A 14,621-nucleotide genomic window follows, 5' to 3' on the forward strand; every position below is an offset into this window, starting at 1 on the left:
AATTATGCTATACCCTTCTAAGAAAGCAAAATAACTGTGTGTTTTAACAATATTACCCTGTCATGTGCTATCAAGGCTATTTTATCTTCCTTATTAAATTTGAATTTAAATCATCCAAATCTAGAAAATGGAATATATCATCACACTTGCTGAAAAACAAGTATCTAAATCTCAACATACTATATGTGAATACTCCAGATTGACCTATGTTCACTATATACATTGATACCAATTGATTATTTACTGACTTTTAAAAATCAGTACTTTAAAATATTTCATTCATTTACCCATTTGAGAGACTATCCTGAATCCCTACCATGGGCAAGGTCTTTTATCAGATGAAATGGGAAGAAAAATAAATGTGAGCTATCTCCTCCTCCAAGGAGCTAGCACTCCATTCAGGATTCTGAATGGGAAATGGAATTAATATTTACTGAGCTCACCTTGCCTTTTGGCACCCTCCTGCTCTCACTTCCTTCCACCTCCATCACAAGTGTTCTGTCCCTCATGTCAGCCATTCTCTTACTGGTATCACTGGTTCCCTGAATCTTTTGACTTTCTGCCTCAGATCCCTGGACTAACCATCAACCCTGGATGGATAGAACTGAAAGTCCAGGATGCTGGAGACATTGGAACAAAGATCAGAGGACTATGTGTGTCTGTGACATTATAAATTCATGGTTAATGCCCCCACCCTTGGACCCTCAATAACCCTTGCATCCTGCTGTGTTTCTCTGGTCCATTCTCTCTCCCATTCTCTCACTAAGGGGAGAATATTTTTAATATTCTCCACTCTCCTGAAGTCTCCAACCTCTCCACCTCCTTCTTCCTTTCAGTGAAGAGATCCCATTAAGAAGATAGAGGCTATCGCCTGGGAATTCTCCCCAAATTTCTGCTATCAGGATATGCATCATTCTTTCCTCCTCCTGTTACAGTGGAAGGCATGTACTTCCTCTGACCTAAGGCTATTTTCACCACCTGTGTGTGGAGTCTTTGCCTCCTTAGGAACATTAGTTTTTCCATTATTCATTCTCTTCTACATCTTCAGACTCTCCCTCTCTCCTGACTCGTTCCTGACAACACTTAAATGTTCATCTGCACCATCTTTTAAAAAGCCTTCCCTCAATCTCACCCTTACATGTCTTTCTGCCCTCCCCTGTGAGCCAAACTCCTGGAGTTGTTCTAAACTCTCTGCCTCTTCTCACTCCAGCTCTCTCTCATGCCTGGAAATCTGCTCCTTGTCACCACCAGTCCACTGACACAGCTCTCTCCAAGACCCACCAATATCCACCTTCATCCTAAATCCAACAGTTCTCAGTCCTTGTCTAACTTGACCTCTGCAGGATTTGACACTGCTCACAATGATCTTCTGAAATGACTCTTGGGATCTCTGTCACACACCTCTTAGGGGACATCTCATGCCTCTTTCTGAGGCCTTCATCACCTGTTCTGCCTAGCTGACTCAGTGGCTGTCTGACTGTGTAGGCTTTGACAAACTTCATGTAGGCACACCCCTCCTGTGCCTCACCTCATGCCTGCTCCACATACCCAGAGGCTCCCATGTGCCCCTGGAAATGACATGTGGGAGGTCTAAATAAATCAGAAAGTGTGGCTGTTAACACTCTGTGCAGGGATATCCCACTCAGTGGGATAACAAGAGTCAGTAGATAAACTCTCATCTCTTCCTCCCCGCTTCCTAGTCTACTACTGTCTGTCACTGACCAAGGACTTTCCACGTTCACAGTTCATTCTGCCTCTCAGAAGATGATCTGTGAGACCAAGCAATCGACTGCACTTGGCACCAAGTGCAGAGTAATGCACTTGGCCGGCAAAGTAATGTGCCCTGATGCTGGCTCTCTTCCTTCCCTGCCTCCCTCCACTTTCCCACTTCCACCTGCCTCCTTCCTGGGATTGCACTCCCCACTAAAGAAGTGGCTCAGGGGCTGTTACCTCAGACTCCGCTTTCTAAGGAACACTGGTTGAGGCATATTCTGGAAAGCCCCCATGCTCAGTGTCCCTCCTCCCTTCATAACTACTCCTTCTGAGCTTCCCAGGTTTCTCTTCCTCTTTCAGACCCTTTTATTGGTGCTCTCTAGGTTTAGCCCGAGGTTCTTCTTTGAGTGTTCTTATCCACTTCCACCATTTTGAATACCACTTTAACAACTCCCAAACTTCAGCTCTCTCTTGAACTCCAGTCCTGTACATCTGTGGCAGAGGCACTGTGTCCCTCAACATCTCTTCTCCATTTCTTTCTGTGAGTAACAGAACTCCCTAGTTTTTAGCCAGCCACGTGGTTACCCACACTGAGGACCAAATTTCCCAGTGTCCCTTGTAGCTCCACAAGGCTTGTGACTAAGCTGGTGAGTGGGATATAAGTGGCAGTGATGTGTGCAACATCTAAGCTATGCATTCCAAGAAAGGTTTGTGCCTTCCTCTTTATCTTTTTCCCTTCCCACTGGCTCCCCAAAATACATGGGCAGTGCCCCCACTTTACATTAGAGATGAGGGCAACACTCCAAGAGAGGGAGAGCAACAAGTTAGAGGCAGACTGGCCCGAGACTAGGGAGCCACCATTCCAACCATGGGCTACTCATACCCAGACTAGTGAACTTGAAGGAAACTTCTGTCTTGTTTAAACCACTTTAGGATGATTTGGGTTTCTGTGACAGAAATTGAACTTAAATCCTAACTGATCTATCAGTTGCCCCAACTAGATATATCCATTTATTTATCTCAGGCACCCTCACCTCAGTTTGTCTCAGCTGGTCTTCCCCCATTGCCGCTTCCAACTTCCCTCTACCTGTGTTCTTGACATCTTTCTGACATGAACCATAATGACCATAAGTTGTCAAAGTCACAACTCTGGGTAAAACCCTCAGCTGTCCCTCTCCCTCAGCACCACGCCCAACATTCAGTCACCAAGTGCCATGGTACTGCCTCCTAAACACCTTCCAAATCTCTCAACTTCCCTCTGTCCCTACTCCCACCACCCTAGTCCATGCCACAGTCACCTCTCACCTGGGCCACCAAAGCCTACTAATTCATGTTCATGCCTATTTCCCTCCAATATACTTTCCATGACATGGCTAGAAGGAGGCTTCTTACACACAGATCTGCTCATGTCACATCCCTGCTTATAACCCTTTAACAGCCTCCCATCACCTTTAGGATAAAGGATGTGCCTATTAGCATGGCTTAGGCATAGGGTGAGTATTCTCCTGGTTTAATTATTGACAACATTCCCTCTCACTCTCAAGTGTCCTGACTTGCATGATAAATTACATGGTCACTTATTTATAAGGCTGCTCATGAGCCAGCCTCAGCCTCAGACTGACCGCCTAGGCTTACTTCTCATGACCCATTTCTGGTTGCCATCATTATGATCTCTTAATTAAATCTTCAAACTTGCCATATTTTCTCTGACCTCATGGCCTTTGCACATGCCTTTCCTCTGTTTAGAATTCTCTTCCTTATCTTCTTCACAAGGTTGATTCCTACTTATCCTTTAAGTATTGCTATAGGTTGAACTGTGTCCCCCCAAATTCATTTGTTGATGTCCTATCAGTACCTCAGAATGTGACTGTATCTGGAAACAGGGTCTTTACTAAGTTAAATGAAGTCATTTAGTGTGGCCTTATTCCAATATGACTAGTATCCCTGTAAAAAGGAAAGGGGAAATTTGGAGACTGATCTACATACAATGAGAACACCATGTGAACATGAAGACAGTTATTAACAAGCCAAGGAGAAAAGCCTAGAGCAGATTCTCCCTCATAGCTCTCAGAACAGACCAGCCCTGTTTACACCTTGATGTTAGACCTCTAGCCTCCAGAACTGTGAGACACTAAATTTCTGTTGTTTCAACCACTTACTAGTACTTTGTTAATAGCAGCCCCAGCAAACTAATATATCCATTAGTAGGTGAGTGGATAAATAAACTGTGGTATATTCATTCCATGGAATAGAAAGGAATGAAATATTGACACACACAGGAGCATAAGAGAATTTCAAAATAATTATGCTACATGAAAGCCAGGCTCCCCTGACCCCAAGAGTCTATAATGGATGACTCCCTGTATAAAAAATTCTAGAAAATGCAAACAAATCCAGAGTGATAGAAAACACATCAGTGACTACCTGGGGAAAGGGGCCAAGGGTTGGGACAGGGATGGTGTAAGTGTGGAAGGGCCCATAAGGAAACATATGAAGGAGCACAAGGAAACTTTTGGGGGTGATAGATATATTTATTATCTTGATTATGGTGATGGTTTCATGGGTGTGTACACAAGTAAAAACTAATCAAATTATATTCTTATATGTGAATTTTTTAATATGCCAATCATACCTCAATAAAGCTGTTAAAAAAAAAAAAGAAACCGAATAAACTAAATGTAGTTCTCTGAACCTAGATTATTATATTTTTGTATAAGAAATGCTGGTGTGTAAGGAGTATCTTCAATCATTCTCTGAACAGTTTGTACTTCCCCTTAAAAGAAAAACTCCTCCCGATGGGTGCCTGGCTGCCTCAGTTGGTAGAGCATGTGACTCTTGATCACAGGGGTGTGGGCTCGAGCCTCATATTGGGTGTATAGATTCCTTAAAAATAAAATATTTTTAAAAACGGAAAACTGTCCATTGCAGGAGTTTATATGATGGATGGAAGAGTGAGTACAACTTTGAAACTGGCCACATGAAATGACCCAGCAAAGACCACAGATGTGTCTTACAGGTATTTCCTATAGAGCTGGCAAATGTGCTGTGCTGTTCCACTCTCTGAACATATAACTCTTCTAATGTCTCTAAAAACATTACTTTACTAATTAAAATTAAAATACTAATTATAATTGCTTCAAATTGAACTCTAATATAGAGAACATCTTAAATTCATCATTAGTGGAAAATACACACACAACTCAAAAAAAGAGTTGCTACCATTTATTTGAAGGAAAGATGAAACTGTATGCAATTGTCATTCTTTACCCAACAAAGGAACTATTATAACACATTAACAAAAAAGGAAAGATAATTTCACTCCCATATAGCTTTTGCCCTGCCAAATCTTATGCCTAAAAGTAGCAACTCTATTAAACCTTATAATCAAAACTTTTATTCTTTCCATTTTTCCTTGTTGCACATTTTGCATGTATATGTCCTTTAATAAAATCCAGACAAGATTAAAATTTAATCCAATGAAAGGAATGCTGTAGCACACTGACTTACCAAAGGGCCAGTTCAAATTCTGGGAGAGAGGAGTAGCTAGCCAAGTAGGTGCCACAATAACTGAATGAAAGTAAAGTGTAGTCCAGAAGAACACTGCCTAAAATATAAAATCAGTTACAAGGGTTTAATCATTGTGTTCAGATTAACTACAGTCTTATAGTTTATCTCCCTTATCTAATGATTTTCACATAATTCAAAAGTATTCAGCTCCTGGAATAACAGATCTCCTAGGTAATTTCTAAGATTATGAACAGAAAGCTAAAAGCAAAGTTAAAATTCCTTTTTTTTTTTTTTTTTACAGCTATTAGAGTTGAGGTACCTGGCTGGTTCAGTTGGGAAATCATGCAACTCTCAATATTGAGTTTGAGCCCCACAGTGGGTGTGGAGATTACTTTTTTTAAAAAAGAAAAAAATTAGGGGGGCACCTGGGTGGCTAAGTCAGTTAAGCATTCGACTTCGGTTCAGGTCATGATCTCAGAGCTCTTGAGTTCAAGCCTCTCATCAGGCTCTATGCTGACAGCTCAGAGCCTGGAGTCTGCTTTGAATTCTGTCCCCCTCTCTCTCTGCCCCTCCCCTGCTCATGCTCTGTCTCTTTTTCAAAAATAAACATTAAAAAAAATTTTTTAAATAAAAAATTAAAGATATGAGAGTAAATTAAGACCATTAGGTCACTGTCCCTAGACTTCAATCAGAACTGAGTGTATTGAACCATGGATGTCGTAAGTATAATTTGAAATGACCCAAGAACTAGAACATGCTCCATAAATATATGAAACACTGTAATTAGAAAAGTTATTCAAACGTTAAATACTTTGGGGAGTTGTAATCATTCCAGCTTACTTCCACGTCTCTATGTCTTGGGCCACAGCAGGCCCTTTGCTTAATATCTTCTGGTTCTAGGAACAATTATAAAAAAGTTCTATCTCATCCATCCCTGTAGTTGAAGACATGAAACATGACTCTAAAAACCTTAGTAACAATGTGTTTACAATGTGTGTCATGAGGACGCTAAGACAAGGAAGTATCTGCTTCTGCCCTCCTGTGTATAAAGATCCGGTTTCCCCCACTCCACCTGCTGTTTTTCAATGTGGTTCCATAGGTACAAGTTCTGCCTTCTCCCATGTCTTTTTCACATGCAGGTCTCTATTGCTAGTTCTCTGTACTTTTCGTGGTTGTTTCCTGCTTTTTTTGCCCTTCTCACTTTAACTGACTAGAATATAACGCTAAACTTTGTTGTTCGTTGAATTTATTTATCCCAGTTTGATTAACAAAGAAAACTTGTATTAACTGAGCAAAAATAAAAGGTTTTCTGTGGAATAGAGGCCTCAATAGAATAATTTCTATCCTTACTATAGACATTTCCTCTCATAAATTAAGATTATTCATTTTATATTTTATTTATTTTAAATTTCTAAAAATGCATGATGTTTGAATATGAAAAAAAAGCTTTAATGTTTATTTAGTTTTGAAAGAGAGAGCTCACATGCACAATTGGGGGAGGGGCAGAGAGAGAGGAAGGGGTAGAATCCCAAGCGGGCTCCACAGTCAGCAAGGAGCCCAATGGGGTACTTTATCCCACAACCCTGGGATCATGACCTGAGCTGAAGTCAAGAGACTGACAACTGAGTCACCCAGGTGCCTCTCCCCGCCAATAAAAAGCTTTACAAGAAAATATATCCTCTGTAATCTCACTACCAAATTTGGTAAATTTCTGGTATTTTCTTCTATGCTTACTTGTCAATAAACATTTTTTTTTACTTAAATATAACTTTGAAAAAATATATAACATTGCTTTTTATAGCTATAACAATCATGGTTTAAATATTATGTATAATAATTCATTTTAAAAACTTGGATCATACAGTGTTAGTCCTATTGTTTACATTATATAGAGCATTTTGTCATTAATAATTCTTCAAAATCAATTTTTAATGCTTATATAATACCCTTTATGGGATATTTTCACATATTTAACCATATTCCTATTACTGGGGATGTAGGTGGTTTCCAATCTTTTTCTATTATGATAGTGCCTTTATCTCCTGTGCATACACATCTTTGACTATTTCTGATTTCCTTAAAATTGAATTCTAGTTCTTCAACTGAGTTTAACTGGGTCAAATACGGTAATGTTTACTTCCCAGAAAGATTGTATCAATCTTACTCCCACCTTATTCCCACCTTCAGCAAGAAAGTGTGTTACCAATTTCACTGTGCTCCACCTAGCAGTTATCAGCTTAAAAAAATTGTGACCTTGATAAGGAGAAAAACCTCATCTCAGTTCAAATATCAATTTTTAAAATGAACATTGAGATGGAGTATTTTTTGATATCTTGGTCATCTGTAGTTTTGTGGTTTGGGCAATTTCTTCTTCCACTGTTCTCATGGGATGTTTGGGTCTTTTTCTTATGGATTCATAAACTCTCTAAAAATACTTGATCATATTATTTCCAAGTATCTTCCTCAGTTTATTATTTGCCTTTTAATTTTTCATGGTGTTTTGAATGTTCTTAAATTTTAAATTTGTATGCAATAATAGGTCAATTTTTCTATTTTTAGCTATTTCCTTTGTGTGAAAACTTCTTCCCCATCCAAATCATTTCAATATTCTACCATATTTTCTCCTACTTTTCAAATGGTTTGCTGTTTATATTGAACTCTTATTTTTATCTGATGTATGTTTTGACGTTCAGTATGAGTATCAAACTTGATATGTTTGCTCAAATAGTTTTCTGTTTAAAATTTTTAAAGATTTATTTGTTGATTTATTTAAGTAATCTCTACACCCCACATGGGGCATGAACTCAAGACCCTGAGATTAAGAGTTGGATGCTCCACTGCCTGAGCCAGCCAGGTACTCCTCAAATAGTTTTCTTAGCACCACTGCTGAACAATCTATATTATCTATTTTGGGGGAAGGAATGCAGAGTATCATTCATCATATACTTAGCCTTTATATATTCTAATCTTGTACCCTCTCTTCAACTCTTCCACTGATGTGGTGATCCCTACACCAATATCACACTCTTAATCGCTATAGCATCATGTTAAAAGGACCCTCTATCATGCCATCATTCTCTTTCGAATTATTTCCATCTCTACTTTTTGTTGTTCTGGAAGAACTTCAGAATCATTTCATTTAAGTACTCCTTGCTGTCTAAAACATGATAAACTTAGGAATTATTTTCTATGAACTATATAATAACAAGACTTTCCACTCAGGAATGTCTCTATATACTTAAATAATTTAAATCAATGATATTTTTGTAGTTTTCATTGAGGTCACTCGCATTTCTTCTTGAATCAGTTCTAAGTATTTAAATCACCTTAGCTATGTGAATATTTTGAAACCAGCATCTTACTGAGCATTCTTTTATTAGTCCTAGTAGACCATTGCATTACCCATAATCTCTTCTTCTATAGCTATAATTTTTGTCTCACATTTTGTTTCATTGGCTTGAAATTCCAGGCTGATATTAAATAACTGTGGTAACAACAGCTATCCTTGATGACTTAGTCATAATTTTATTGTGAATGCCTTTAGAGTTTCATTTTTTAATATAAATGTTGGCTGCTGGTTTGAATTAACTTTTAATTGCTTCGACAGGGCTATAGTCAAAATAACAAAGCTGGGGAAATTTTAAAGATGAAGAGTAGTTACAGTCCATATAGACAGTTACCAATGTATGAATGAGCGATGTTTTATAAGTTGTTTTAATCTGTTGAGAACACAAATTTCCCCACAAATAAAATGCTATCAATTATAGTGAATTTCCCTGGCTTAACCCAAAGACTTATTTGACCAATAAGTCCAAAGAACTAAGACCGGTCCCAAGCTCTCCTGGGCTTTCTATCCATGATGTGTTAAATGAGGGAATCATTAGATGGAAACTCCAGTAAATGTGCAGCATCCCACTGTGGGTCACATGTATCTGTGAATAAATTAATTCTAGTAAATGTTGGGTAACGGTGACTGACATATTATATATGTGTGTGTGTGATATTCATATATGTCATGTGGATATATACATAATATATATATAATTACATTTATTATCACTACAGCCTTAACAGTAGATACTACCATTATCCCCACACCTAAGGAAATTGAGGCTCAGAGACTTCAGAACTTGTATGACCTCAATTTACCTGGATTTTCAATAAATCATCATAAAAGGAAAAAAAAGTATTCTGGAAAAAGGTTTCAAACTGCATTTAGTGCTGTAATAGTCTACTAGCCCAGTGCTTATCAAGTTTAATGTACATATCAATCACCTGGAGAATCTTACTAAAATGCAGATTCTGATTCAGTAAGTCTGGGATGGGAGCAGTTTCTGTATTTATAACAGGTATCCTAGGTGATGCCAATGTTGAAGATAAACAGACCACAGACTTTTGAGTAGCAAGGCTGCAGTACACTGATTAAATTCTTTGTGATCAGCCCGATCCTACTTTTAAAATGTGCGACATAAAAACAAACAAACAAACAAACAAAAAACCCAAACTGACAAACCAAAAACACCCTTCATTTGTAAGAACTAGGTTTGGTCACATAACGAAATCCTTCAGTTATGGCAGATTACGAGTCTTGCTGGTTACCTTTTAATTTGGTCCTTCTGGTCAATCCAGGAAAGTTGTATATGTAGATGAGAGGTTTTAACCTCCGGTCGGAAAAAGCCACAACTTCATAAGGAACGTTAGTTGCCACAACACCCACAACTCCATTCATACACTGAAGTACAGTCTTTTTCTTGGTTTCAATATTAATAAATATTACAAAATTCCCACAAGGGTAGCAAATGGTGCTGTCGTTGACAAAATGAACATTCTGCTTAGGGAATCCTTGGACCCATCTTTGGGAAAAAAATGTATCACCATCAATATAATCCATTTCAAATACTTTTTTTAAACAAAGCAAACAAAAGGGCATCAAAATATTTGAAACACATCTATTCTATTTTTACCTCCTTTCTGCCCAAAACAATCTCTAAGATAAAAGAAGACGTATGCTGGCTGTGAGACCAGTGTGGAGCCTGCTTGGGATTCTTTCCCTCCATCTCCCTCTCTCTGCCTCCCCCCATTCGCGCGCTCGCTCGCTTGCTCGCGCAGACGCTCTCTCAAAATAAGAAACATTTTTTTTTTAAACAAGCTTAAAAAAAAAACAACTTTGAATAGGGCAGCCTACTTTGTGGTTGTGAGTCAAGTAGAAAACTGTTTCTTGGGGCGCCTGGGTGGCGCAGTCGGTTAAGCGTCCGACTTCAGCCAGGTCACGATCTCGCGGTCCGTGAGTTCCAGCCCCGCGTCAGGCTCTGGGCTGATGGCTCAGAGCCTGGAGCCTGTTTCCGATTCTGTGTCTCCCTCTCTCTCTGCCCCTCCCCCGTTCATGCTCTGTCTTTCTCTGCCCCAAAAATAAATAAACATTGAAAAAAAAAAAAAAAAGAAAAAAAAAAAAGAAAACTGTTTCTTTACCAAGATGAAGTGTGTATAGCTGTATTTTAGATGGGAAAAAAACGGATACAATGCAGAAAATAAATGGAATTAAGTCAACATGACTGGAGAGTACACGATACAGAATCAAACAGTAACAGAGTGCAGGTAACACTCAAGAATGTAGAAGAAAAGAAATACCACCTTCTATCTGTGCAGCTGTTTGTGCTTTCCAAAGACCACTAAAAAATGCAAACAGCTCCAAAGTTAGTGGACAGAAGGAAGGGACTGACGGTCCTAATTTAGGGTAAATCCCCAAGGATGACGAGGAAAGGATGGGAGTGTGTGTAGGGTGGTGTTTGAAAAATCAGGAGAAAACGGAATACTGAGCCAGAAAGAGGAGGCAGACATGAAGAGTGGAAGAGAGCAATCGTGGGTAAGCGAGAAAGGGGAGGGTCGCAGAAAAACGAAGGGGTGCAAACAGCTGGAGATGTGGTCACTAAGAAGTCACACAGAGAGGGAGTCTTCAGGAGGGCGTTGGGGGGTAAAGGACACGAGCTCAAAGTTTCCAGGAGACCAGGTCCAAAGAATGGGAGAAAGAAGAGGGTAGGGAGGGGACTGGGTCAGAAGGAAGTTTCCGAGAGACCCGGCAGTCGCTGGGCGGAGGACGCCGCACCTCACGGACAGGGAAGGGCCGACGGAGGCGTAGGCGTTCTCCTCGCGCTCCCGGCCGTGAGCCATGGGCCAGGTTTCTCTCAGCCCGGCCCCGGGGAGAAAATGCCCGAGCCCACTCGGGTCTGCAGCCGTTCGTTACTCCGAGGTCCTCTGCGGCGCAGACTGCAAAGCGTCCGCTGTTACCACCGTATCCAGGAGACTGCAACCCCTGCTCCTATTGGCTATGCCCTGTCTGCATGCTCCCTCTCGGCCCTAGCGGATTGGTGGAAGTGCTGCCGCGTCTCAGCATATGGGAGAGCGGCGAGCTAAGCGTGGGGCGGGCCCTTAAGAGTGAGTGCTGAGTGGCCCTTGCCTGGGGCAAATAATTACAATATTAATAAATACCAATAGCAGAATTAATATTGTGTGCTGACCACGCCAGACGTCGTTCCTAGCGCCATGCAGGCATTATTTCATTTACTCTTCAAATCGCCCATCGGCCCCATTTTATAGATAAGCAAAGTGTAAGTGATGCGAGAAAGAACTTGCTTAAGACTGCAAACTAGGACTTAAAACCAGGTATCGGTATCGCCTAAATTTAGAGTTCCTAGCCTTTAATTACTATATTACACTCTCAAACGGACCCTCCGCTACCTCAAGGAGGCAGACATCTCCAGGAAGTAACTTCATCGGAAGGCCACATCTTGTTCTTGTTTCTTCCCTTTCCTCTCGTACCCTTTTTCCCTTTCTTCCTTTCTATTCCTCTCCTCCTCACTGGCCTCCCCTTCTCTTCCTTAGTTCTTTCTTCCCTGTCTTGCCACCTTCTGGCCTTCATTTCATACACAAATATTTACTGAGTATCTCCCGTGCATGGTGCTAGTCACTTGAAAAAAAAAAATGAGCAAAAGAGATAAAATTTCTTCCTTCTTGGAACTTAGAGATTGGAGGAAGATGAGGATAGACATCCACATCATTACACAGATACAGAATTATAGGTTGAATTAAGAAGAAAAGGAGCATGATACTGTGATCGCCTGTGTTGAGGTCCTCACCTAGTTGAATGGGCAGAGATGATTTCAGTGCGCATGCGCCATTTTCACTTCGCGCTGAAGGATGAGGAGCCATTGCTGGGGGCTGGGTGCTAGGGGCTGGGGTGGAGGTTGGGGGGCAGGAGTAGGATGGGCAGAGGAGAGTTTTGTAAACTGTTAGGACAGGACAGCAGATTGGATGAACAGGGAAGAGTAATGTGCCTGGAGCAGAGGGAGATGAGAAGAAAATACTGAAGATGAAGCTGGAGAAGGAACCAAGAGCCAGGTAAAAGCCAAGTTGAGAATTCTGCTCTTTCTTCTAAAAGCCAATGCAAACACATTAAATAACTTTAAGCAGGAGAATGACATGATCAGATTTATGTTTATAAAAGATTCTGACTGCAGGAAGATTACCACTTGACTAGGAGAATAGGGAAAATAGAAATAGAAGACATGTTAGGAGCCTAAGGGTCCCAGCAAGGGATGCAAAACAGGATTTTCGTGCTCACCACTATTGGCATTGGAGGGTTGGTGGGGAGTTGCATGCAGGATGTTTAGCAGCACCTCTGCCAGTAGCACCTCCATAGTTGGGACAATCAAAAATGTCTAAGGGCACCTGGGTGGCTCAGTTAGTTAGCATCTGACTGTTGATTTCAGTTTGTGAGTTCGGGCCCCACATTGGACTGTGTGCTGACAGTGCGGAGCCTGCTTGGGATTCTCTCTCTCTCTCTCTCTCTCTCTCTCTCTCTCTCTCTCTCTTTGCCCCTCCCCCTCTTGTGCACATTCTTGCTCACTCTCTCTCTAAATAAATAAACTTAAAAAGATGTTTATGGACATTGTCAAATGTCTATAGTGGGGGGGGGAGTAAAATCACCCCTAGTTAAAGACCACTGATCAGTCTAAAAATTAGAAGGTAAAAATCTATAGGATTTGGTGTTGGATTGATAAAGAGGGGTAAAAGAAAAGGAAGAATCAAGGATGATCTTGGATTTCTGATTATCATAGTCAAAGAGACTGGTACTCTTCACTGAGATGGGGTGAAGAAGAATCAGAGACGTGTGTTTCTGCTGTAAAGATTGTGGTTTTTTTGCTGAAATGGAAGGCAACACACATGCAGTGCTTAGTGTTAAAGAACCTCACAGAACTGGGTGACAAAATCCCACATTTCTCAGTCACAGGGGGAAGTGGCATAAAGAAAAGTCAAGCTTTCCCCTCTGGTAATTCCTAAACCCTGGACAGTTTCTGCTGCCACTTCCTCACTAGTTGGCTTGTATTTGTGTTTTGACTAAGCCCTCCAACCGAACATACCTTTAACCACAACCTGAGCATCTTATTTATTTTTTTATTTATTTTGAGAGACAGAGAAAGTGATTGGGGGAGGGGCAGAGAGAGAGGGAGAGAGAGGGAGAGAGAATCCCAAGCAGGCTCCGCACACTGTCAGTGAGGAGTCGGATGCAGGGCTTAAACTCACTAACTGTGAGATCATGACCTGAGCCAAAATCCAGAGTCAGATTCTTAACCGACTGAGCCACCCAGGCGCCCCTAACCACAACCTGAGCATTTTAAAGCCAACACCAGAGAAGAATGTGATGAGGCAAATCCTGCCACTGGGTAAATAAATGGTAGGTAGAAGATATAAGGGAGGCAGGAAGTATGTACTCTGGAAAAGAGATACTGACCAGGCTGGCATCAGCCATGACCCTGGAAACCCTGAACTTGCCCAGTGCTAGAGCAAAAGAGAAACGAAATGGAATCAAATTGGAAAACCCCATTTTATAGCTATCTTACTGCATGAAACCCTGACTGCAGTTTAGATTAAAAAAATGTCTCCAGCTGGGTTTCTGTGATATCTGTTGTTGATATTCGTGAAGAGACACCCTAACCTTTACATCGTATCAGTTACAGGAAGATTAGTGGCCTTTCTTAGTCTGCAGCGGGAAATATAGATCATCCCCAGGAAATGGACTGGTAGGGGTGAATCAGGAAAATCTGTTCCAGTGCTCACTCTGAAAGATTTACAAACAGTAGAAACAAAATCTTTCTCTAGAAACAAGTTCTTTCTCTAATCAGTGACCCCAAGGAGCAGCCCTGAGCGTCCTAAGGTGACAACTAGTATGTTCCACCATTTGGGGGAAGCATCCAACCCACCTAAGCACAACCCACACCTCTCAACTCCTTTTCTCCTTGCAAATCTCCTCTCTATCACCCTTAGACTAGTCCTGGACAGAATAAGCCTAATCCTCAGCATTAAGCTTTATACCTTTGTAGAACTCAGCTCAATGCCCCCAAAAA

General features: G+C 40.8%; 1 protein-coding gene across 1 annotated transcript in view; it reads right to left on the reverse strand.

The window, feature by feature from the left end:
* Positions 1-11,498, reverse strand: part of CFAP43 (cilia and flagella associated protein 43) — a 119,922-nt gene extending 108,424 nt beyond the window's left edge. Inside the window, exons 1-3 of the mRNA XM_043597450.1 lie at positions 11,324-11,498; positions 9,820-10,073; positions 5,221-5,317 (exon numbers count right to left, since the gene is read on the reverse strand). Coding sequence (XP_043453385.1) covers positions 5,221-5,317; positions 9,820-10,073; positions 11,324-11,388 — 416 coding nt within the window. The 5' untranslated portion in view covers positions 11,389-11,498. The remainder of the gene's footprint in view (positions 1-5,220; positions 5,318-9,819; positions 10,074-11,323) is intronic.
* Between the last annotated feature and the right edge of the window lie 3,123 nt (positions 11,499-14,621).

This window comes from Prionailurus bengalensis, chromosome D2 (genome assembly GCF_016509475.1).
Source record: "Prionailurus bengalensis isolate Pbe53 chromosome D2, Fcat_Pben_1.1_paternal_pri, whole genome shotgun sequence".
Lineage (NCBI taxonomy): Eukaryota > Metazoa > Chordata > Mammalia > Carnivora > Felidae > Prionailurus > Prionailurus bengalensis.